Source organism: Nomia melanderi, chromosome 11 (genome assembly GCF_051020985.1).
Source record: "Nomia melanderi isolate GNS246 chromosome 11, iyNomMela1, whole genome shotgun sequence".
NCBI classification, from domain to species: domain Eukaryota; kingdom Metazoa; phylum Arthropoda; class Insecta; order Hymenoptera; family Halictidae; genus Nomia; species Nomia melanderi.
In genome coordinates this window covers 1,204,034-1,231,173 of record NC_135009.1, presented here as the reverse complement: position 1 = coordinate 1,231,173, position 27,140 = coordinate 1,204,034, and the positions used below count along the sequence as shown (strand labels likewise).

Genomic DNA, 27,140 nt, shown 5'->3' with positions numbered 1-27,140 from the left:
GCTGCATTTCAATAGCGGCGTGCAGCGCCAGGAGTCGGTTCGCGAAAGAGTGGTGTTCGGGAGCCCCAAATAAAGGGTTCAGGAGAAGGTTTCCTTGGGGGAACATCCGAGGGAAGGTTTCTCGACGACTAGGGGAAATTCACCCGAGAAGCCTGGAGGAAAGAAGACTATAAATACAAGAAAGAAGGACTCAATGTGGAAGGGCGAGGAATGAGTGATCCAGGATTACCCGGAGAAGAATTCTTCGGAGGATCGAGTACCGGCGTCTTGCTCAGGGTTTTTGGTGGTTTTCCCCTGAGATGGAGGACGAATGTCAGGACGTTACTGTCTGAGAGACCACCTAGGTAAAGGAATTAATTTGGTTTTACCTACTCTTCAGGCAGAGGTACCACGTGATTGCAGGCCGGCTTCACTGACAGAAGGAAGCGACAGAGGTTAGCGTTATCGGACTGAAGACGTTCACAGTCGTCGGACTGAAATTGCCGACAGTGAAGTTTGACGCGGTCGGGACGACCGCTCAACGAAGGAGGAGGGCAATGTTGCGATACATCGAATTAACGAGGTTGCGATGTATCGAACTCGTCCCTCTAGCACGCACGGCTGAACCAACCCTTAGGATCTGAAGGGGGTTGAAATAAACTGGTCGCTAAGGAGTTGGTCAGAGTAAACGAAGACAAACGAGTAGTCTTTGAGCGAACGTTGACGAGAATAGACGTGTTGAGCTATAGACTACATTCTGTAATATTTGTATGAAATTGTAAATAAACATGTCGCGGGCGAGCACCCCAGGACCCGCCCAGCGCAACAATATGTATAGTAGGGTGTACTCTAATTATACCTGGCGAAAAATAAATTTAACCTTTTTTTCTGGACTCGAGTAAACTGACAGTAGGGCTGATCTTCATAAGATTAACAACTGTTATGAAAATGCAAGTAAACGTATACATTAGAAGGAACTGCAACGATGGCCTTGAGTTTAACATCTGTTGTCAGAATAACTTATTCCCTACACGTTAGGGTGAACCTTATTTTTCGACCACTATATCTTTTCGGGATACGCCTTAGAACTTTGACTAACAATTTTTTGAACTGTGCCGTCCTAAAAATATATAGAAAAATGTTTATTCTAAGTTTTAACTATAAGTTTTTCGTTGAGCATTCGAAGATCTACAATGAAAATCAATTTTTTGTGAGAACTTTTTGTTCGACCCGAAATTGCACATAAAATCAATTACTGAAACATTTCTCCCAAATATACTACCCTTTAGCATTAAATCTACTAGCATAGTTTTCGTGATACAACTTTTCACTGAGATTGCATTGAACCCAATCTACTGACTGTGAGTGGATAAATTTTTCATTGCAATAAATGCAGTATTATTCCCTCGAAGAATCTATATTTATGTTATTCATTCGTCCGTCCTTAGTAGTCTTCATCGTTGTTTTAATAGTGGCCTCTTTGGACTAGACTTTAACTTTTTTTGTTGTTTCTCAAGAAATATGGTGAGTTAGTTGCAGTTAACTATTATTATTGTATCTTTTATTGTTTCTGGAAACCGTGATTTCTGATTTATGTTTTTTCGTACGTATATATATATGTACATGTAACCATAAACATGAACAAATGAGGGAAACCCGAGATTCGATTCTCCCCGTGCGATTTGATCCGAATTGCCTCGTTTCGAACGATTTTAAAGTGAACGCGATAAATGAAGAAAATACAATATAATAATCTAAAATACATTAAATAGTGCATTTACACTGCCGCTCAAAAGTATCCGGACACTTGCGAAATATGTATTAACGTTGCATAAATTTTATGTTAGTGCCTAAAATAGTGACTAAAACCGTTTTTTTATAAAATTTCTAATTTCTTATTAAATATCTAACGTTTTAAATTAAAAATTACGTCTGTGGAACTTACCAATACTACACTAAAATTAAATACGAGATTCATCGACTTATCCACCGCGGTTAGATATTACCGCTTGCACTAATCTTGGCAATCTTTCTACCAGTTTCTTCATTGTTTCTGTGGAAATCTCTTTCCACGTTTCTTGCAAACACTTCCATAAGTCCTTTTGCGATGTTGGGCACTTTTCACGCACTTTTCTGTCCAATTCATCCCATAATTTTTCAATGGGGTTGAGGTCCGGGGATTGTGGTGGCCATTGCATAATTTTTAGTAGTTTTTCTTTCTCTAATGTCTCTAAATAGTTTTTACACAATTTAGCTGTGTGTTTAGGATCATTGTCTTGCATAAATATAAAATTTGATCCTATTAACCTATTACCGGAGGGCACAGCGTGTTCAATTAAAATGTTTAAATATTGTTCCTTGCGTAATATGCCGTCTATTTTGACTATATCACCCGCCATATTTTTGCCAAGACAACCCCACACAATAACCGAGAACTACCCCCATGCTTCACCGTTGGCACTACACAATCGTCTAAGAGTTTTTCGTTGGGTTTTCTGCGAACGAACGGGTTTTGCTGCCAAAGACTTCGAACTTGGACTCATCCGTCCATAACACGTTTTCCCAATTTGAGATTGTCCAATCTTTGTGTTCTTTTGCCCAATTGTATCGTTTTCTCTTATTTATTGGTCTTAAAAGTGGTTTTTTAACAGTCACACATCCACGGAGACCAACATTCACTTAGCCGCCGTTTGACCGTCGCCACGCTGATGGGATCTTGCCTTGTCCTATTAACTTCCGCAGTGATTTCTGATGCAGTAAGACGTCTGTTACGTTTACTTATGGTTTCGATAAATCGGTCTTCGGATTTTGTAGTTTTTTCTGGTCGTCCTGTTCTTTTTTTTGATGAGCAATCTTTACTTGTTGCATACTTTTTAATAGTGTCATGTACTGTTGTTCCGTAGCGTACCTTTAGTTTAATTTGTACAAAGCCATAAGCAACCCCAATAGAAGAATTCTGTACAGATTTTGCCCATCAAATACGTTAAGAATATTTTAGTAGGATCGTTTATTGAACGCGAAAATATTCGGTTCTACAGATGGCTAGCAGCTTGTACGAGGGACAATACCCGAAGCACAAATTGCTAGCACGTTTATGGCACGCAAGCCTCCAGAGCCGTTTTTGAGGATTAGTTTATTTCTTAATCCGCATGACACATCCGCTTCCAACTTTCTTCGTCCTCAACGGCTAATTGCATGTGTCATAAACGTGAATTTCCAAAGGGTCTTAAACTCAGCCCCGAAGACCGTTACCCAGGTCAGACCGGGACCCAAGCCTGGCGGAAATTTCATCGAATTTGTTTAAACCCCACCAACACAGCTTCCACCTCCACTGACACTTCCTACTTCCGAAAAATCGCGTTTCGGACGCACGAGGTAGGGCGTGGTCAGTGTCGCCTACCCCTGATTGGATTCTTAATTTCGAGAAATCAGGGGAAAGGCGGGCCTAAAGTTTTCCTTAAGGCTGAGGATGCGACAGGAAGACAGTCAAGAAAACACAACAAGAAGAAACAACGCGTCGAAAAAGAAAAGTTATACTCTACGTCGCGAAAACTAATCTTACGTTACACTCGGCTTCAAGGGAAATTATAATCACTTGAAGCGCACGGGAAACATTATCTTTCCGACGAGTCAACAACATTATAGAACCTTGATAACATAGATTCACCGATAGGTCTAAGTGTTAAATCATTAAAAGGAATTTATCTGTTAACCAAAGTCAAGTGGTTTTCAACCTTAATATCCTTATCACCGCAAAAAGTCGTAAGGACATACGCGGTCAGTTGTCGGTCAAAGCATCGGTCAGAGATTTACGACCTCTGACAACTTCGGCTCTCGACGCATCCGGATAGTTGCAGCGCGCCGCGTATTACGTAAAAACAACTGTTGACTTCGCAATTTTCTGACGCAGTGCAATTTCTCTAACTGTATATCCTTCTTCTGCAAGTGTAAGGATACTGGCATGTTTCTGTATCGATAATTCTCGTTTCGAATTCATATCTTCATGGAAAAGAAGCTACAGACGAACTAAAGCGAAGCTGGCGAGTGCATAGCGTTACCTCCATTTTTATCTCTATCGAAAGAACATAAACATATCATCAACAGTTTACAGACACTTAATACGTATTGAAGAACTCTATGAACTCGTTCTGCGCCATAGAGATGAAACAACGTGGAACTTGAGATTCTTTTAAGCGTCGAGATCGTTCCATTAGATTTTGTATTTCTGTGCAGGAATTTTATTTCTGCTTATACTCATTATATAATTTGTACATAAAAATTAATTCTACTATGCTATGATACCTCAAAAAGGTTACAATAATAATTACAATTGATATAACCATTCTAAATACCTTTCGTACAAAGTTAAACTATGTTTTATAGAACAAAAGCAAGTGTCCGGATACTTTTGAGCGGTAGTGTACATGCCTTAGAGACTAATATAAAATTCGCTGCGTTCGCTTCGATTCTGAAATTTTTCCTTCAGGACCATGTTTGTGATGAAAAGTAATTGAGGATAATGACGAATCATCAGGTTTACCGCTCCGAGAACCAAAAATCCTAAAGTAATTACGGTTTCACGAGTGTAGTGCATGGCGAGTCGACCACAGTAATCCTAAAAGGACACGAACAACGGCTCTGCCATATACTTCTTTCTTTCTAGTACACCTGATAGGCAGATTTAATCTGTTCACAAATATATTATTCTTAATGTGTGAAGATATTGTAGGAAAAGAATAATGCTTCGAACATTTATTCAAAACGCGTTCACACACACACAGTCGCGTCGTTCATCTATTGCACACACATTCATCACTCATCAATATATCTATTCTCACACTGAAATAAACCCATTACCACAGTATGATATCCACAGAATAGGAAACAGTGAAAACCATAACGTTTTCGGAAAACGTTAAAAACGTTCGGAATTGTAACGTTAACGTGCTAAACAGAGGTTATTTTTCGCTAATTTTTCCAACAAAAGTCGCTTTTTTATAGCAGAGACTACTTTGCAACAAATTAGTAACCTTCAATTATCGTTATGTGAAAACATAGTCGATTTTTGGGTTTTTGTCCACATGCGTCCGCACTGTGCGGCGTCAGTCTTTCGGTACGCAGCACACAAAGAAGGCAGGCTCTTCCACACGCAGGACAGTCAGTCGAATTCACTGTGTCAGCTAGGACGGACTCCCTGGCCATTCGTCATTCCACGAGAAGCAATAAACTTTGTCCTTTCAGTAATAATGTTTTTATTCATAACCTTACCCGCAAGCTGTAAGTAAAATTCATATTGCCAAGGGTGAGTAATCTTCACCCTCTTAGGTGAAAGTGTGGCCCAGATTACATGTATTATTAGGTCAATGGGACAACATGTATCCCGTCCAAATTTCATTAAGTGTTCAGGAGTAAACTTATAAGGCGGCCAATGGTTTGAAACGTGTTTTAATAGATAAACAAAATACGTTCTATAAATACACAGACATATTTTTCGCCCACACAGAGCAGTACGCGCAGATGTAATTGTTAATGGAGTGCGTCTTCTTCGGAAAGACATTTTGGAGATTGTAGCATTTGAACCATAATACACGATGCATCTGAGTGTTGATCCTGTGTAGTCACTACGACCAAGGCCCATTGCTTCTAAACATTCGACTACACTGAAGAGATGACGGTAAAATACGAGAAGGACGAGCTCATCATCTGAAACAGAAACTTATTATATTTGTGCTCGAGGATTATCCATAAAATAATATATAAGTACAACGAATTACCGTTGTAAAACCTTCGTAACACGGTGCAAATAAGCCGGCGAGATTGAACTTCACTTCGTTTATGCTTCTCATCATTATAAACAATAAGAGTTTCTGCGACCTCAGCGGTATGCAGTACCATAACGTATTGTATCTGTTTCATTCAATAACGTTTTTCCGTTATTTTTCATATGGCACATATTACCGTTTTAAAAATCTTTTCGTATGATTATTAGTATTGAAAGATTGTTACGTAATCATGCGGAATTTTGAAACCAATTAGAAATGAATATTTCAATGGACTGTTTGACCGTTCAACAATTGCGATATTAATACTGTAATCTTCCAACGGGACGATGAATTCGTACAAATAATTAGTAGCCGTGATATCACTGACGCTCGCCTTCTTTAACTGGAAACTTTCCGCCGGGTATAGAAACTGCCCGTTAAATGGAATCATTGACTTACGTGTTATGAAAGAAATCTACGCTATTGTTTATCATCCTCTGTCCACTATAGTTATTCAAGAGTATAATCATCACATGTGCCATGAAAATTTGCAACGTGATGAACACATTGTCTATCTCGTGCTTGTTCTGGGACACCAGATAAACCTGTCGTGTGCCAAAAATAGGGTTATTAGGTTTCCATTCAACGGAACGATAAAATAAATTCACAGATGCTGGCCGCCTTAATTATTTCTGACATGATCGGCCCAACGATACTTACACGATACAAATTCACAGCGAACGATACGACAACTGTTAAAATAGCCGCTAAATACTGTACCACCATATTGGTCTGGATTTGCCTGTTCATTCTTCGTTCACGAGTTCGGTAAATGTCCCATCGTGTTGTCGATCGTTCGATGCAAAACAAATAAAATACGCAATAAAAGCGCAATGAAACGTACAGTCAATAGTAATTGCCTTAACCCTTTGCACTCCTTCGTCTGCTGTGGCTCAACACAAATTTTATTTATGACTAAATACTTCAAAACTGTATTATATCTATTACCATCAATTTGGAACATGTGATGTAAAGTTGTGGTTGCAACATGTACATTTATGAATTAATAGTATGAAGTCGCAACTGACGGGTAATAATTGGTAGTTTTTTTTAGTAATACTCATTTCATCTATTCATGAAACAACAAGCTATTAGCCAAATATAGAGGAAATCTTGATAATACTTTTAATACATTCGTGACCGGTTAATTTTTCGCTTTTCTAATACTCATTACCAGTGAAAATGTAGAAAATCGTGAACTAATTACTGGAAATTTCTGATGTTGACGATGAAAACGGGGACGAAAATCAGAAAACTTCTTCTGAAATAGAATAAACCGAGGCGATTCGAATCAGTTCAGATTTAACAGCGGAAAAATATTAGTAAAAACTTGGAAAGAAAATTCTTTTTTGTAAATTCGTTATTAATACACACTCGGCTTCAATGTCAGTAAAAGACTGTTTAAGTTTTGATTAATTACCCAGAATTTGAGGCGAATCGAATATATCTCATTTTTAAATATTTTCCTTATTAAACCAATATTACCATGTAACACAACATGTATTAGCACAGGTTTCATGAGACGACTCCTTGCAAAGATCGCATTGAATCCAATCTTTTGAAGGTAATTGCATAAATTTTTCATTGCAATAATTCATCCTTAAATTCATCCTTCTTTAGTAGTCTTCACATTCTTTTAATAGTGTCCTGTATTGGTCTAATTTTTAAGTTCTTCTGTTGCCTTCCAAGAAGTATCATTTTATTGACAGGTGATGTTACATGTAAAATTGGTTCCTTAGTTATTCGACACGCAAGTTTTCTTTATAGAGTCGTAAATGGTATGCGATAAATTTCCAGTGCTAACCGTATGGTCTATTCGTTGGAGTTAACTCTTATTATTCTGTCTTTTATTGTTTCTAGGTCTTCGTGGTCCCTGATTTATGTTTTTTTTTCTGTACAGATGTACATAGATCTGATAGATAGATAGAGAAATCCAAGATCCGATTAGTATCGTTTCGAAGGATGTAAAGCTGGATACGATAAATGAATAAAATGCATCATAATAATCTAAAGTACATTAAATACTGAATTTAAATACCTTAGAGACTACTGATAATCAACACAACTCAATTTGTAAGCCTAGCTTGCCATTTTAAATGTGAAATTCCGAATAACGTACTTTAGACTAACCACAATTCGTTGCGTCCGCTTCGCTTCTGACACGTGCTGATGGCGAACAACGATTTGTAATAATTGAAGATGTATTAGATTACGTGTAGGGATGGTGTACGAAGTAATATGTAAAGTCAGCATGCTCATTTCTGTAACAACGTAATAAATGTGGCCAATATTCTTCTTTTTATCTGTTTCTCTCCGTAATCCTATCCACCGCAGTCTACCCTAATAGTCCTGTAACTATCTACTTGAAATGAAGAACCCTCCGTTAAAGGATCAGCAAATGAAAAAGGACGAAAGAGCAAAGTGTTTTGAAAGTTACGCTGTGGAACAAATTTGAACCTTTTCTGTTTTTTACAATAACCACTAGGTGATTCTTATACAGTTCCTTACTCTAAATACGAATTCGAAAACCAAATTGTTGGATCACGTCCAGTTTTCGAAAAAAACTTGGTTTTTGTAAAAAGGGTCGGATTTTTCAGAAAACCAAGTGTTACGTGAAAACTAAACACGATAGGCAGTTAAAACTTGTCGCAGAAAATAAAGGAGACTTGCTTAAAGGGGGTTGCGCGTACTTTGTATGCATTTCTGTTACATTGATACTAGAAAGTAACTTTGTCTTAATGCGTTTAAATTGCGATATAGACAATCATTGTATAAGAAAGTGGTGTTTCTTTTTGTTAATGTTTAACTCGGTCCTTCATATTGTAATATCTACGTGTAACGTAATCTAAATTTTATTATATTTCATCCCCGTCTCTCCTATGTTACATTTGCTAGTTTTTAATCGTATTTATTTTGTTTACAGTATAATTAGCAAAGAAAAATAAATATCAAAGTTTCTTATCAACCAATCACTCTTTGAAGTTCAATTTCAATCACCACTGATAAGGAAGATCAAAGTGACAGGGAAAATGTAGAGAAATGATCGGAGAAGATCACCGGTCTCACTCGATATTTATGTTCTATCTGAGATTGTAACCTAAAGTCTCAGTCGTGACATTCATGTTTGATTCGAAATTGTGGTCAAGAGTGAGACTCGCCAAAGCAGTGGAAGGGATTAAATAACATGTTTAAAATAAGTTCGGAGTGCCAAAGGTTAACGTGTGAATGAGGGTACCAACTCCAAAGCTCTCTGGTGGATTTCCACGGTTGACCGTATGTCTATCTCGATGGGCGTGTCTGACTTTGCGGATTTGTTGATTGCGTTTTCCAGTCGGTAACTGGGGAAGAGAAACATATCGACATCGTTAAAATTTCTACTCGCACATTTCTTCTTTCATACGTTTAGTTCAAGAAATGAACGTGAAAACTTTAACTAAACAACAGGAAAAAGAAACCTCTATTTTTTATTTTTAATCGGAAGTAATAAAGATACGAACTGAAAACTTGATATGTATGTTTAGTTCCATTTTGTGAACATGCATCAACATATTTATACAGAAATTCTTTGTATCATCAAAGTTACTACCTGGTTAATTATACCTTATTTTAAGCGCCAATATTCTGGAAATACATTTACGGAGGTACCTGGAAATTAAATACGTTTCCTTGCGATACGTAATACAATTATGAAATTATCTAGAACGGTTAGTTTTTAATGGTAAATGTAATATTTGTATGATATTTCATTTTATTTCATAATTACATGTTCCAGACGAATGCAACAATAGAAATATTTTGTATTAAATGTAAATGTTTGCGAGATATTTTTGAAATATAAATAAATATGCACGTCAATTTTTCAAGTTTGTATCTTTATTCTTTCTAAGTTAGGCTCAATTTATAAACCATCGTAAAGCAGTCCTTCGGAACAATAACTTTGAGGTGCTCTCGGACATTTTTCCATGTCGGGTTCCCGAATACGGCATATGCAATGATTATACGTAATTCGCAGTTCGACCTCCTGTACTTGTACCGTGTATGCTAAATAAATGCTTGGCTGAGTCTGTCACATTCTCTCGCAATATTGAGCAAAGTGGAATTTGGTTACATATTAATACTAATCATTGGGTGTGGCTTATGTTTGATTGTAAATATCTTTCTGACAATTCAGGATTGTGAAAGATAGTTTGCTATCAAATCAATTGTTGTATATGAATGAGAAAGTGTTCGTGCTATAGATAGTAAAGATTTTCGTAAGGTAATAACGGGTATTTATGGCGATGGGGGTAGCACATGAACCAAAATAGTCAAAAATTTCCTGCTATTGTCAAACTTGTTCGATTATATAAACTCCACTCCACGTTCTAACTTCGACATTGAAGGAAACGGATGGTCCTTAGAACTCGTCATTGACTTTTCACGCCTATTTCATTTTTTGCGTTCTTTTTATATTCATTGGGGATGCGAGAACGCCAATAAGATGAGACGGTCGCTAGCTCTAGAACAGCGCAGTCCACACTCGGCGAGGATAGCTAGTTTTCTGAAGTTTGCAACAGTTTAAAGATTGCTACTTTATAACTCCACTGTTCTCCTTTTGCAAGCAAGTCTTTCGGCTGTAGTCCGTGCGTCATCTTTTTCACCACTTCTAAATACATAGTTTCGAGAGAGCCGCGTTTTAAATGTCCGCTTTAAAAAAAACGAAGAAGAGAAAGTAATTTTTAGGCAATTGGTGCTGTTTCCGTTAATCTGATGTACTAGGTCCGCATAATAAGCATTATGCTTCTTTAAATAATTCATTTTGTCCAATTTATAATTCTCTAGGAGCATTCCGAGCCTCTTTATTGCTACTAAAGCTACGACGCTCCTGTCTTTTAGTTCGATTTTTCGTGTAGTTATCGATGTAAAATTTACATTCAGGCCATATTTTAATTTTCCGTGTTTCCATAATCTTTGATGCAAATTAATAACGTTCGTTAAGAAATATTTTAAAACTAACCAAGAAATAGCAAAATCAAATCTTTCATTCGCATTTTGAGTACTTGAGCCTATACACTTTTCTAAGAAATGTATATCAGAAAGTTTTTGGCAAATTAATAATATGTTGTTAATCGCGTCTCGGCGAAGAAGAGCAGGATGATCAAAGTTTTACCCGAGGCCTGAGCTGCACGAAATCTACCGTAAATTCCACAAGACTTTAGACTTCCAATGTTCATTTCAAGAATACATTCTATATAAATGGTACTATTGATTAAAGGAAAGAAAATGCTTTCGATAAATATCGTAACATGTAATCAAATTACGTTTTGCTCAATTCTGTTCTTCAATTGGAACGTACAAGGTACGCGCAAACAATGTTGGGAGATTATTTACATTGGCGATTCCTCACTGATTTTGGCACCCTTGAAGTATATTGTCAAGATCATAGTTATGAACAACTGTTGCCTGTTCAAGATACTGTCGCACAGTGGCTGATTTGGCCGTTTTAGGCGGTTAAAAGTTAATTCTAAAAATTTCGCCTAAGCTGTAGAAAGTTTGCTCTCGGAGATAATTGAATACGTGAAGAATAAGGTATCAGTTGTCTGTTTTTCATTCGTGCACTCATAAAGTCGTGTTCTACGTTGAAAGTTGGAAGTTTTCGTTGCGCACGATTTGCTCTTCCAATTCTTCGAAACAGTTTCGTGTGTTTTAAAGACATTGTGCATACCTTTTCTAAAATGAAAGTTTCTCAGGTAAGTGTATACTATACTTTTGATAGTACGTAATTCATTTATCATGTATGTTTGTGTTATTATTTATATTTAAGCGTGATTTATAATCAACGATATTTCTTATTATTCCTGTGTGATCTGGCATTCTTTCAAGCACTATTATATTCGGTAAAGCTATATGTTTATTGTGCGTAAAAAAAATGTTGCCTCTATTTGCACCTTCTGTCGTTAGCACACTTTTTCTGAAGCGCGGCAAGAAGCGTTCGAATGCCCGAGCGCGGCCGTATACTCGTGTATAATTAATTCTAATCGTATATTATTACCTATTGGCCTATTAGTATTTGTTATATTTAAAATTTTTTATGTAAGTATATATAACCAACAACATTTAAGATTTATCCATTTATTACCCTTGGACTCGCCCAGCGCAACAATACTTTATAACTAATTATTATTATTATATATTTTGTCGAAAAAATTCGATGTGTAGGTGTTTTTAATTTTGGCCACCTAAAACGATCAAATAGGCTACTGTGCGCCGCTTTCTTCGTGTTATATAGAAAAATACTTTTTTTTAGATTGAAATTTTAGGTGTGTAGGATGTACGATGGTAGTCAATTACCACCTACGTGTTCGTTTTGAGAATCTTTTATTTAGAATGTGTTATGTACAAGTCTGTTACGCGATGCGAGAGATAATGAAAAACTAAGTAACGACGTTAGTAGCGGACGATTAACTTGTCTCCATCTGCACTCTATCTGTACTCCCTGCAGTTGGCATAGTTTCCACCTTATAAGGAAATTTCTTCTTCCTAAGGGGGAACTCGATTGGCTTTTCGCCGACTGGTAGAACTCTCGAAAAGAGGCTTTCATCAGTCAGGTTATTTTACAACTACCCTCATACTCTTTGCACCCGTAGTGGATTTCTTCGGAGCAGGGGTAGTTTATATTACTACATGTAAAATATTCAAATATCTTACTGATATTTGATAAATTTTAAAATAATTTAAAAATAATCATTTCTAATAAAATTTAATATTTTTTAAATGGTGTGGTATTAGCGAAACTACGAAGGTAGGTTTGTATGAAGATATTTATATGAAGAAGAGATTTCTCGTTTCCGGTATGCAATGTGTTAAAACCGTTTTCCTAAATTACTGCCGATGATGCAGCGGGGTGTCCTGCGGGTCCGGCCTAAGTGCGGCGCACAACCTGGGTCCGCGTAACCGGACTCTGACTTTCGCCGGTTGACAAAGTCTAGGAGCATACCTCATTCGAGCACTTCGACCTGCAGCCCTTTCCACGACCCAATATTTGTGGTGTCCGCTTGCGCTATTCAGACTATCATGGGAAAGCCACATGGATCTATGTGTCCGCCAAATATCTAAAAACCTTAAGGAAACTTCTTCAAAAACAGTCTTGCGTCGCGCATACCATAAATTTCGCTGAACTTACGTACGCGGAAAGTTTCTCGTCCAGCGTATTGTTAGCCACTACAGGTGAACAAATGTGATATTAAGTTTTATTCAGATTTATTATGAATATAAATTTTGAAAGCTTTACTACTCCATCAGGAAATGTAACTCTTCTTGTATTAAAATTGTTTCCCTAAAAATAATGATCCAGTAATATAACGAACGCCACAGTGAGGTATTTGGCCAATCTGGGCGGCCTCACGTTAATTTTAGAAATATTTCAGCGTTTTTGCTATAATTAAAGAGTTATTGTTAACAGAAAGTAAAGTTTTTCTTTAGTTTGATATGTTCGGGCGATCCTAACGAATTTTGAATGTTTACTGGCTATTAAGACGGTAAATATATATCGACTTATAGCATATGAATTGCTAGTATTGTTAAAGAAATGTTAGTGAAATGCTGGAGCATTAGCGATTCTATTAACTGCTCGTAAAGATCGTACAAGGCAACGGAGGTATTAGAAACTGAGGAAAATCAAGGACTGCTTAAATTTTAAAATAACCAGGTTTTTATATTTCGCCTAAAATATTTTCTACTTGCAAGTATATCCACAATTACGTTCAGAATTTCATCAAGAATTTTAAGTGGATTATGTTCATAATAAGCACTTGTCGTTCTTTATATTCTACGGCTTCACTGAAATTTTATGCATTAAATCAAATATACCGCTATAACTTCTATTGTTGCAAGTTGTTGCAAAAATCTTTTATGCATATATTTTCAGTAGGATTTAATACATGCTCCCCCCCCCCCCCCCCCCCTCATATAAAATTCAGCGTGTCTCCGCGTCACCCGGTTATACATACACGTAATTAAAGTGAAAAAACTAAAGGGAAAACACCTGATGCAAAATTCATGGAAGGGTAGCTTTGAGAGTGTTCCAATAGGTCTATTTCTTTCAAATTACATGTGCATATAGAGGAAAGAATGCTCTTTAAGGCTACATAATTAGATTTCAGGTAACTCTTAGTTTTACTCAAAGTATGGCATCAGGGCCATGAAGCTGCAATGCTGGCGAAACGTTAGGAAAAAATTTCTAGTGGACACGGCTCTCTCCCGAAAGCCAGTTTTACATAGTTTATATTTACGAATTTATTATTATATACCATATAATTATTTATAACTATATATTATTATATTTCATTTAGATGTTGTCTATTAAATAGTCGATATTAAAGTGTCTTCCTTTTCGGCCAAATATCCACTGGGAGGTTGTATAGGGTATTTTAAGTCCCTGTAAACGGCTTACATTTTAGTCAGTATTTAGGAACTTTTTGCAAAAAGAATAATCCTTTCGAATTTTTATATTCACTTTATTCAACATTTTAACAACTAAAAAACATTTTTGTGGGAATGTAATTATGATAAATACAAATGAATTATAGTAATGCTGTACATCGGCTTTTCCTTTCAAATGTAAAACTACGCCGGTTGTAGCGTTTCCGGTAGTTATCTAAAACGAAAAAATAAAAATTCTTCTCAATATAGTAGACGTTTCTAAGAATATGAACCTAAGCTGCTGTAAAAAAAATTGAATATTTTACAATTGGCGACACTTTGTACAGTTAAGTGTGATTTACGCAAGAAACTTGTGCCTTGTTTGTTTAAAAAAATAGGTAAAAATGATTAATTTGATTAATGTTTTAGGTTCATATTCCGAGAAATATTACAAACTAGATCTGTGAAAAACTTTGAAGTTGATTCGTCGACAATTGTTAACTTATCTTTGCTGCAAATTCTGAAAAGATGGTTTCGAGAAAATCGCGTCTGAAGTTTCGTCAAGAGAAATTGTAATATATTCATACTTACACTTGTGGTAAGCTAATCTACTATTCCGGGGTCATATAATAAACTCCTCTGCTTCTTCAAAGAATGTATATTTTTGTAATCGTTTCTTGTCTGCGAGCCTGCCGATCCTCTTTTGTAGCGCTGAGGGTTGGGCGCTATTGACGGTGTAGGGGATCATTGTCTCGGATCCCCGCAAGATATCGGCATTCCCCCCCCCCCAAACTAGCTCCAACTTCTGCATTATCATCAAAATGGCAGATGTTTTTGAACATCTGGATGAAATGGTAGAGAACGATTATGATTGGTTTTTCTCTTGAGTCACTTGTCACTTACACTAGCTGTCTTCGCTTGCGGTATAGTTTTCGTGTATTGGGTCTTCATTTGTTGAGCACAGACGATAGTAAGTGATCATTATAGTTTTCCACATTCCATCCACGAAATTTTCATTTCTTCTCTACATTCACGACAAATCAGAACTTCGGATAAAAAGTTAAAGACAATATGCGTTGGTCTCCAATGAATATCGTCATCCGATCCACTAGATAACTTTCTAGCTGTGGCACTTTTTCTTCGTGGTTCTCCCTCTTTATTAATGATTACACTGTGCAACAAATTTGAACTTTTTTTGTGTCTTGCAATAACCACTACGTGATCCTTATAGAATTTCTTATTCTGAATACGTATCCGAAAACGAAATTATTGAGTCACGTCCAGTTTTCGAAAAACATGGGTTTTCGTAAAAACCGTCGAATTTTTCAGAGAAACAAGTGTTACTTAAAAAATAAAAACGATAGGCAGTTAAAATTTGGCATAAAAAAGAGTAGAGAGTTGTCTGAATATGTAGTTGTACAAATTTTGAATATTGCGTATCATTAAATACTTGTAAATGTTGATCAAAGTTTAAAAAAGGATAGATGCGCGTACTTTGTATGCACTTCTGTTACATTTCTACGAAAAATTGATTGGCTAGCACGAATTTACTATGCACCATTGGAGTCTGAAGACATTTTTGAAAAAGATCTTGTCCCTCTCACCCACAGAAAGCGTGAAAATGGTTTTCCTTCCGGGCAGGTTAAAAAAATCTCCGTTAATAGAGCGTGCTCAGAGCTTTGACGCCACAATGTCATCGCCCGGTAGCCACGGCTAGTTAGGCCATGACTACGCACTGTATAGATCAATCATGTTGAACACTGTCATCGTAGAACTTCCTTTTTCACGATGCAAATCTGTGTGTAACCGCGTATCTATTTCCTTTAGGGTATGAAGACATTTCAACTGACCGCTTACTTTTGTCACTCGGCACATAGATGAATTTCATGCTTAATATCGTTCATTCAAACAAAGACGTAGACACGAAATTCAGTGTAATAAACAAAATTTATGCATATAACATTAGCTCCAATTTGTTTAAAATTCATTGACCTGTACTATCACCTCCTGCCCATCCTCATTTTGTTCCTGACTGTACATCAAAAATTCAAATTAAGTACTGATGCCACATATGTATCTATTAAAAGTTGTTTAGAATGGTGAGCTAACAACATAATTCAACGTCATCAAAACCAATGAGGTATCGGTAATGTAAATCAAATAAATAATTATTAATCTAAATAATCCAAACGATCATTTAGTGTTGCAGTAGTTTCAAAGTGAATTTGTCAAAATGAAAATGTGTACTTGTCAATGTTTTTGTATAAAAATAATGAATTCTAATTTAAGATAGCTGTGTCCTTGCTATACAATTCATTGTATATATTATTTATTTGAAAGTTGCGAGCAAACGATTAAAAAACGTCTTTGCAAAGTACCTGGCGATCTGGAACAATCCGCTTATGTAGCAACCAAAAACTGTAGGTATCGCTTCAGTGCACGATAACGATAACACGCCAACCGAGGTTACCAGTGCAACGTTACAACAAACAAAATCTACTTTTCTACCTCTCTGGTTGAAAAAGATTCCAAGGATTTTCAGATACCGTATCTGAAATTTCGACTGCAATACTGTAGGAAGTAGTAGCATTGCATTGATGAGGAGTACCGCCATACACGTCAAGACTGCAATCGGGAATTAAGTTATTTTCTAATACTTGTTATGAAAAGTGGATTTGTTAATCGAGTTCTGCAGTGGTATCTCTTATTTCGTTTCTCTCTGAAGTAACTCTGACAAATTTTTTCCCTGCCATTTCTAATATCCAATTCCTATACAGTTTAATATGGAAGGATTGATGTGTCAAACAAATAATTACATTGGAAGATGACCGAAAATCGAATCGATACAAACTTCAATAAAGTTTAATCAAATAAGACAAACAAAAGAATATAGCCCGCCAAGGGGAACAAAAATGCTACCAAACCAAATGAATCCGTACGCATATTTTTCTATATTTTTTCGAAGGAAAGCATTCCTATCGAGTTTCAAACACCCCCACCCCCCTATAGGGGTAATATGAGGGTAGAATGAAATAAAAATATCGATTTTTAACCTTTTCAACTGTATCCTCTCCTCCCGCCTTCGAAATATCTGAAAATATATTATACATACATATACACATACTCTGATATGTATACAGTTTTAACAAGCAGAATAAAAGATATTGGAACTGAACCATAAAATGCTTTCCACTCTGTAATTACCCTTGTAGCAGGGGTGGTGATTTGAAACTTATCAGGAAAGGTCTTTCTCGAGAGAGTTATCGAGTGATATACTTACGATTCCATTAGGTTTGGCGGAATTTTTTCCCACCTTATCTTGCTATACGTTTTGGCTTTAAGCTAATATAAAATATAAGACAAATTTTCTTGACGCTGAGCAACGCTGAGCGTAAACGAAGAAGGTATTGGATCAATATTTCATTTATAAGTATGTTGAAACGTTTAGTCGTTATTTCCTTTCGATAATAATTGTACGTAAAAAATTTAAGTAATTTTGCAGAAGCACTAATTGAAAGATTGTTTATTAGTGATGTAATAAGATAAGTAAGAGCAGTCCATCGAATACATCTTTACCTATTAGTATCCGGATTACGCGTCTCGATTGTGCTATTTCTTTCATTAACAAATCCGCTTCGATTGGATCTTTCAGACGCATGCAATCGTTTTGTATGTTTTCGAACCCAAATTTTAACTGAAGCCACATGAAAATAAAACAGCAAAATTACAAGCACTATACATAACAGATAGAATAATTCACCCGAGCAACTATTTCAACAGACACTATGGAACACCATGAAGCGTAAATCGGCATTCACGTGTTTTCCAACTTACTACTGGAAAGTTGGAGAGGTAGCCAACGTATCGCAAGAAGAACAATAATGTCGGAAACAAGAACGACAACAGCACAAGTACGTTCTCCAACGTGGTTTCTACCATTCTTATCGTCGACGCCTGAAAAGTGCATTGTTTTTAGAACCTTCAAAACCGCGAGGTAATTATACTTTACGATCAAACCGGTTCGTAAACATGGAAGCACACACTGATTCATGAAACAATCGCAACTGAAATTCTTTCACGGAAGGTAAGAGTTTTGAAAGATTAGTTTACCAAACTCCGCTAACATTTAAGGGGGGATGCTCGTGTAATGGAAGCAATGATAATAATTGTTCAAAATAGTTATTTCTTTAATTATTACTATGCAAGCGTGAGAATACCAACATTTATAAATAAAAACAATTTTTCTTTACTATGTTACATTTTCATTTCTAAAGGCGATCAATTATATTTATCTTTTTCAAGGATGTACTCATTGTTTACGTACAGTATTGCTCTTGTTACACTCAGAAGAGTGTAAAAATCGAACAAAGTGTTTGATGTTATATAGTTTTTGTCAAGACTGAACCTGTTTCTAACACAAATTGTGAGAAATTATACACGTCGAACAATTCCGAACGGATACATGGGGGAGAGTAGTGTAAAACGGAACACCAAAGTTTTTCGTAGATAGCGTGCTCGTGTCAAGCTAGAGACGCTTGACATAGACGTAATAAGTCTAATAAAGTTATTCAGTGAAAAAATTGGATGTTATACATTTAAACTTTAGATTAAAAAATTGCAAACGGTAACTGTAGTACTGAATATAATTCCTTAATCCGCCCCTTTCACATGTAAGACGTTTCTTTATTTCAGGCTGACGTTTAGATTTAAAATTTTGTCTACATTACGGCCCGCGGGTCGAAAGGAACATTTTAGTGTGGTGTAAAACGCTACTGTTTATGTACAAAGAAGAATAGGAAATGCCATTAATTGTTGTATGCTGCATCGTAGTGTGGGAGTGAGTAAATAAATAAACGCGTATGTCTGTTCTTTTGCTCTTGGGATCGCTAAAAACGGGATCGGACACGAGTCAGTCACAAAGTTATTTATTTTATTTATGTTACCGTCACCTGCTTATGTAAAAAAATTTAAAATGAACAATGAGAATGGTAGTCTCAAAACAGCAAAATGTAAAAAATAAAGAAAAGAAAAGAAGAAAGCCATTTTCGGAAAGAAAATAAAAAAGAGACAACATGAATTCTAAAAAATCTTTTAGTTATATAAAAGAAGAATGAATTTAGTGCCTACAGTGTCAACGCTGGGCCTATGAATATTTCACCAGTGCAGGAAAGCAAAATGACACATTCATTTGTGATTTTTGTTTACAAAATAAACTATACTTACAGCCTATTTATGTCAGTTAATAATTTTCAATGGAGAAAAATAAATGTTTCGTATTTGCACGTGGCTTTAAATGGATGTTCCGTTTTACCCTACCATTTTCGCGAAGAGGATATTTCAAGTCTTTGACAAATGCTTCTTCCCTTAGTAACTTGATATATTCCTTCGAAAAGTCTTGTATTTCCTTATCGCCAAAGGTCCACTTAAGAGTTCCAAAAAAAATTTCAAAAGATTTCGTCTATTACACGAGGTATTTTGTTATTGCATTTTAAAAAGAACCGTTCCATTTTACCCTACCTTCCCCTACTTCTCTCGACAGATAAGCTGTTTTACTATGCTTTACAAAAGCATCATGACTAGAAAATAAAATAGTGATCGGAGGCCCGATACCCAGAGAAGTGTATTCCGAATAATACGAACACTGCTTGAAGTTTATTAGTCGATTTCGTGAAAAACACGGATGAAGTTTCAATATACTTACAGTTTTCTACTTTCTTTTCTACTTTCGCCTTCCACAATTAAATTCGATTTAGGTTTATATAAGGTTAACTTTCTTACTGATGTTTCTGAGTCGATAATACATTTAATTTTTAACACATCTAACATATTCATCTTTTTAAGTCTGGCGGTTTCATTGTGTTTCCAGTGTGGCTGGCCTCTAATTTATTACATTAAACAATTTTCTGATTTCGTTACTTTCTCGAATACGACTTGCAAATGCTTTTAAGTGTTTTCAATTTTAATTTGAAAAGTTGAAAGTATTTTACTATCGATGTCTGCAGAAATATTCGACTTTTTATACTTGTTACACGAGAATCCTTCCTTAACAATTCAGTCAGATTTAACGCCATTACTCATTAGTGTAACCAATCTGAGTTGTTACGTTGAAACAAATGTTTAAATTCAGCAATGTGATTTCCCAATCGGAGAAATACTACTGATTCAGTAAGTTAATCAGTTTGAGAATGCCTCCGTGGAATATTACTCGATTACTAAGACATAATCTACGTGTTCAGACTAAGTGATAGTTGCTTCCTACAGTTAATGTTTGAAATTGCATTTTCACGGAAGGATGTCATTACCATATGGAAATATTCGCCTTAAAAGTTACCAAGCTTACCGAAAATTCTGGGTCGACCGTTACTTCACGTAGAACTATTCAGATTGAATTACCGAACAAGTGCAAAATGATTTCTATTTTGCGAACCGAAAAATTATTTAATTTCGTGAGAAAAACTGCGCTTTGCCTAGTTTCGCATTCTCATTACCTGGATTACTATACTACTGAGCGCGAGTACACAGAAACCAACTCTCTTTATCTTCGTTACGATGGAGTTGTCGTAGGGCCATAGCCCGGTGATGTACATCACAGAATAATAGGCTCTGTAGTTCTTCTGGAACACGTCCATCTCGCCTAATGTCGGAAAACGTCTGCGCGGTAAATCTGTGGCATCGTTCAACTACACCTCGTCATCATATTTTATTCATATTGTGTACCTCCTGTCGCGGAGGAAACTACTTTATCCTATTCCGTTCGAATAGATGTCTACTGTTTGGAAGCGATCGATATAATCAGCATGTTGCAAGAAATTTTTGAAAGCTAGAGAATGACTTATAAAACATTCAATTCCGGTGACACCAGGAAACTAAGGGATTCTTAACGTTTTATTTTTCTCTCTGCTATTTCGTTGCGCAAAGAAAATGCGCAGAATTTAGTTGAGTATTGCATGTGTCAGAGTGGAAACAGACGTGGTGTTAGTCGCGACTTCCCATTATTGTTTTTCTCTTTATTGTGTAACTATTCAGCACAGTGCATAGTGCATAGTCGAACTTTTCTGTTTTTCTTTATTTGTCTGTTTAATTATATTTTTAAGTTACAGCTGAAGAATATTAATTGAATTTCCATTGCAAGGTAAAGGAAAGGTATATACGGTTAGATGTGCGCGCGAGTACTGTTGGAATCGCCTTGCGACTCCATTAGGATAATTCCAAGTGAGATGGCCTGATTGCGTTTACATTGTTAAATATTTATATTTTCGAATGTATTTAGTGTTATATTGAATCTTGCATAAAGGCCTATTTAACTAAATATTTTATATGTATCTACTTTCATAAATGTATTTTTCTGTTTTTAGGTATTAATAATATTTCCGATGTAACAGTTCTTTAAAAGAAATAGGCCATCTCTTCCCAACTTACCCTAAATAAATTGATTTAGTCAAATATACATGGATCGAGATAACAATAAGTACGTTCTTACGGCGTGGGCAGTTTAACAAAAATTTTAATAGTTATAAGTCATACAATTTGTGTTGGTCGGGCGCTTTCGTGATTTGATCTGACTATTTGTTTTCCCGGTTGCTTCGGGGACGGTACCGTTTAGATTTGTTCTTTTTGGGAGGAGCGACTTGGATTGGTTGTTCCCTTCGACGCCTTGCACCACTAAAAGAATTTTGGGCTAAACGTTAGACTTTTTTTAAAGTTAAGAAATCCATAATACAGAAAATGTGGCTTAAAATCATATCATTGATTGTATATTTGAAATATCAAACGAAAGGAGATGTTTGGAAAGTGTTTATGTTCCGTTGAACAATGCAGTATGTTATTGCTATGATTATTTACATACCTTACTGTTCATGATGTAAAATAAAGAATTAAGCACAAATTTTAGTTATTGAACCAGGTATGCTCCACACTGTAAGTACTATGTACAGTTGACTTGCTTCTGTTTGCCAGTTTTGTGATTTCCTTGTAAGATGTTCCTTTTTTTAGAAAATTTTATCACCAACTCATGCTCTTAGTGACTAGTTTTAGTCGGTCCGGCCGCTATATTTCAGTAATGCAAAAAGTTACTGTTCACTGTGAAACATTTGTGTTTCAAACTGTGCCCGAACGCGGACTACAATCGTATAATTATTCTCCTACTCGTATTTACTTTAACGGGATTTTCTATCGACTTTATTCATTTATTCCTCAAACCTGAGTCTATCATCTATTACATTATTATCAATTTTCTACACGTGAATCCATCGTATGAATATTATATTTAATCAATTGATCGTCCGCTTTCATTACACGGTGTCTGGGCTAGTAACAAAGACATGGCGAAACTGAACTGTCATAACAATCGGGCCGAGTGCGGCGAGTGGACCTCACCCACGTCACTGCACAAAATTGAAGAATCAAAGTATTGGAATCGAGAAATTTCTGGTCTTTGAACTCTTGTAGCTTTGTAGTAAAAAATCGGCCAATATTATGTTTAACACTAGATTTACGGAACGAGTCGCTTTGACTCCTACTGTATTTTATAAACATTATTTGCTGAATGTTTGTGTCGATTTTGATTAATGTGGGTACGCTAATATGAATCCTAATCGTCTACGTTTAAATCTCTACTTTCCGAAATCTAAACGAAGGAATGTCGATTTTTACAAAAACAGTAGAACAAGCTGTACGATAAATGTCTGTAAATCTAATGTTAAGCTCGTTATAAAGCGTGAAACTTTTACCCTCGCTTTCCACTATTGACTTTGTCGTATTATATTTTTACCGTGTGCAACGAATGGGAAAGTAAAAATACTCTCTTAGTTCGAAAACTTTATGCCTGGTACTCAAAATGTTAAGAGATTGTTGGCAGACAAAAACTTACAAGTTAAAAGTTCCTGTTGCGCGGGAGATCTCACGTGATAGGTTTACCTAGACTGCTTAGGTATTAGAGGATGCCCGCTGACGAGGAATGGAGTCGTAAAAGGGATAGGAATGGCGGAGGGACAAGTCTTGATCTGACCACACTGGATCGCTGGGTGATTCTGTCCTTTATATTCTGATCCTCTTCTCTGTATTGAAGAAGTGTTTGAACGGGGAGTGGTAGACTCGGAACCACCGAACGATGCATGGCATGGTTGCATTGTTGAGTATTTGTTGCCCAGCTCTGGAGTGTTGGCACACTGTCGACAAGCTAAACAGTTAGACAGACAAGGGGATTCCTTCACTTCTACGACACGTGGCCGTCACCGGCCGCGCGGTAGTAACAAAAAATGGAAACGGAATAGTATACGACGAAGATGGAACGGTAGAGAAAAAAGTTAGTGTTAATACAAAGGGTGCCCCGAAATTATGTTTCTGCATTTCATTTTATTAAAACAAAATTCTTGCAGAACAGCGATCACGTGTCGAAGCTGAGCTGGCTCAAGCGTCGTGAATGAGAGTTCCCTTCCTGTTGTGACTTTTGAGCTTGAATCGCTAATTGGAAGTCATTAAAATGAGGGGTGGCAGTTTGACACCCCGGAATTTGGCAATAGAGTTAGAAATGGTAAGGCTAGCCTTTCTCGTACTGGAGGTGCACGGGAGGGGCAGATTTTTTTACTTTGTGATTCTCAAAAATTCTATACACCCATGAAACCCATTCTATTTAAAATTGAAAAAACTTACGGTGCGATAATTTTAAACACTTTCAGTTTGTACAGTAAACCGTGGAATTCAGGTTAGGAAAACTTTGTATATTTACACAATAAAAACGTGGACAGGAGAGGAGCAAACCCCTTTTTTTCTCCATCCCAGCCCAGAAAATGGAGCCCCAATCATACCAATCTCTATTATCGTACCGAAACACGCGTGCATCGTGCATTGTACACGAGATGGCAAACGAAGGAAATGCGAGTCTACTGATAAGTAAGTGTGATAAGTAAGTATCTAGAATATTTATTGTAGGATGAATGGTTTGTTGTGCGTGCGTAAGCGCGAGCAGGTCGTATTGCGACGGACCGGCGCCGGGATGTTTGGAAAATAGTGTGACTGCGTTTAGAAAATCTCGAGTGGCTGAAAGAATGCGAGGAAGAGTGTCTGGAACTGAGCGACTGAACTGTGAGAAAAGCGTGTACGTGACTGCGTGAATTTTGACTATGGGCGAAAGATGCGTGTGAGAAGGGTGCAAGGGGAGAAAGACAGAGCGAATGGGGGTGTGTGTTAAAAGCGAGTGGGAATGCGTGCGAGAAGGACATTTTGGTAAGAGACAGCGGAGAAGAACATTTTTGTGCGTGATAGAGTCGTGTGTTGGCCTTCGTGGTATTAAGTTGTATTTTTACGTGTTGTCCATATTGTTTCCTAATTCTCTTTTTACTGAAGATCCACCTTTTCAATATCTATGATAATAGTAGCCCCACTATAATAGTTTTACAAAAATTTTTGGTTTACTGTGACAGCATTTCTAAATTCTAAAATCCAAAGTACTATTCATCGATGATGATTGTGTACTCGGAGACATTGTCTTGAAGATAAAATTCCGAAAAAGTGAAAGTAAAATTAATTTTATAGTAAGTATATTTTGATTATTTTATTTTGTCATAAGCATTACATATTTCATTTACTTTGAGAAGGGTTTTACATGTAATGGGTACAAGTGTTAGCTGTCGGACTTATTTTATATAAAAGTTTAGATTAGTACTAAAAGAAGTACACAATTTTTAGTGCGGTTTCTTGCAGCTTTCAGTTCGCCCTAGAATTGTAACATTCTTTAAAGAATTGTCCCGAGAAAAATATTGTGATCAAAAAGTAAGGGTCACCCTAACGTATGGAGAATAAGTTATTCTGACAACAGATGTTAAACTCAAGGTCACCGATGCAGTCCCTTCTAATGCATACGTTTACTAACCGTTCTATAACAGGTGTCAATTTTTTGAAAGATAACCTAGTATCAATTTACTGTAGTATTACCAATGTTCCCTTTAAAAAAGAAACAAAAATATATAATAAAGGGTTTTCGGCCGAGGCTTACTTCCCAAGAAAATGAAGTTTGAAAGTCTACTCAGTAATTATACGTATATACACTTGTATCTAAAAAACAATTCGCAGTACAAGCTATGAAACCTAATCTGCTTACATGCCATTCTTATGCGATACTTCGAATTTGCTAAATTTATGAAACGACAAAAACATACAAAATATGTATACAAAATATTGTTGATAAATTATTTGTTTCATCTTGTTTGCATTTAGCCACAATTATAGTAGACGTTAGAAATTTTATAGTGATTGATGTCTTTGCCATAACACCATACACACACAGTGGGTCTACAAAGCATCTTTTCTCAAAAAGTAGATATTTGCGTGTACCCTGTACCGTCACAGATCCGGCTCGAAGGATCAACAAATGTTACGTAGTAGATCCGGCTCGAAGTACCGAAAAATGCGACGTCGCCCGTACACGAATACTAACGCGGATTAAATTCCTCGGCTGGGGTTGTAAATCCCAGCTTTAACTTTAGGTCTCGTTAATACTCGCGACGCGTCGATTTACAAATTTCTTCAGAAATCGACTGATTCGACTCTGATCTCCGACTGGTTGAGATCAGATCACTAGTTGTAGTTGTCCCGAACGATGGACTGACTACTGTTTGAATGAATGAATGATATCTCGTTACTCCGAACGATTGAGTCTCTGAGAATATCGTCACTCCGAACGATTGAGCGACTTATGTGTCCCGAACGATGGACTGAACGTTGTGTAATGAGCGAAAAATTCTCTCGAGTGCGATCCTGTAGGTGCTTTTATACGACACCTACAGGTTTTGTGTCAAGTGCGCTGATTGGAAAATTGAAAATACCCAATCAGCACATAATTCCAAAAATCGGGGGCGTCTTGGACGACGCCCCTTGGCCAGCCCTCTTGGTGCAAGGGTGAGGGCAATGGCCACGTGCGAGGGATCCTCGAAGATTTGCCGATGCCTTGGAAATTTCCTCCAAGTTGACGCATGGCTGGCGGAACCGTTACGAACGAGGTTCGCATCGACCCTTCGGAAATTCCCGGAAGTTCTCACAAAAAATTGATTTTCATTGTAGATCTTCGAATGCTCAACGAAAAACTTATAGTTAAAACTTAGAATAAACATTTTTCTATATATTTTTAGGACGGCACAGTTTAAAAAATTGTTAGTCAAAGTTCTAAGGCGTATCCCGAGCGATAAATTGAATATTTGGAATATTCTAGATTCATAAAAACGAACATTAATAACATAAAAATCAATATAAAAAAAGTCAATATAGTTTAGAATATTCCAATGCTTTGCACATTCATTCAGAACGCGCTCACACACACACACACACACACACAGACACACACACACACACACACACACACACACACACACACACACACACACACACACACACACACAGAGACAGACAGAGTGGCGTCGTTCATCTATTGCACACACATTCATCACTCATTAATATATCTATTATCACACTGAAATAAACCCATTCCCACAGTATGATATCCACCGAATAGGAAACAGTGAAAACCATAACGTTTTCGGACATTCCGCGGTTTGTAGGCTTACGTTAACTACTGGATATATTTGCGTTTCGATTCCAGTGTTATATAAACAGACAAAGTGAATTTATATGCACAAATTTATGTGAAATCGGATCTACATGCTTCGGAAAAGTTATTTCTTTTTTAAAAACTTGTGTAAATGAATTTAACAATGAATACAAGGTAAAAATATGAATACGTAGGAATCACGGAATTTCTGAAAGGCAGTCTTTGAGCGTTTAAACAGAGATTATTTTTCGCTAATTTTTCCAACAAAAGTCGCTTTTTTATAGCAGAGACTACTTTGCAACAAATTAGTAACCTTCAATTTTCGTTATGTGAAAACATAGTCGATTTTTGGGTTTTTGTCCACATGCGTCCGCACTGTGCGGCGTCAGTCTTTCGGT

General features: G+C 36.6%; 1 protein-coding gene and 2 long non-coding RNA genes across 4 annotated transcripts; 1 reads left to right on the top strand and 2 right to left on the bottom strand.

Annotated features, from left to right (window-relative positions):
* Nucleotides 1-5,391: 5,391 nt before the first annotated feature.
* Nucleotides 5,392-20,830, bottom strand: LOC143175093 (uncharacterized). Its single transcript, XM_076372216.1, has 10 exons — nt 20,750-20,830; nt 20,690-20,702; nt 18,036-18,155; nt 17,778-17,895; nt 16,710-16,826; nt 9,041-9,139; nt 6,462-6,552; nt 6,201-6,346; nt 5,754-5,886; nt 5,392-5,682 (listed from the first exon to the last, which is right to left on the bottom strand). The coding sequence occupies exons 1-10, from the start codon at nt 20,828-20,830 to the stop codon at nt 5,635-5,637; spliced, it is 966 nt and encodes a 321-aa protein (XP_076228331.1). The 3' UTR covers nt 5,392-5,634.
* An 829-nt stretch (nt 20,831-21,659) lies between these two features.
* On the bottom strand, nt 21,660-23,977 carry LOC143175049 (uncharacterized). Its single transcript, XR_012999653.1, has 4 exons — nt 23,853-23,977; nt 23,071-23,368; nt 22,048-22,247; nt 21,660-21,863 (listed from the first exon to the last, which is right to left on the bottom strand). It is a non-coding gene; the product is annotated as an uncharacterized LOC143175049 (long non-coding RNA).
* LOC143175050 (uncharacterized) lies at nt 23,356-24,740 on the top strand. 2 transcript variants are annotated; one of them, XR_012999655.1, is made up of 3 exons: nt 23,356-23,505; nt 23,579-23,733; nt 23,879-24,740. It is a non-coding gene; the product is annotated as an uncharacterized LOC143175050 (long non-coding RNA). The 2 variants fall into 2 exon arrangements; XR_012999654.1 differs by having other exon boundaries at nt 23,579-24,740.
* Nucleotides 24,741-27,140: the final 2,400 nt, after the last annotated feature.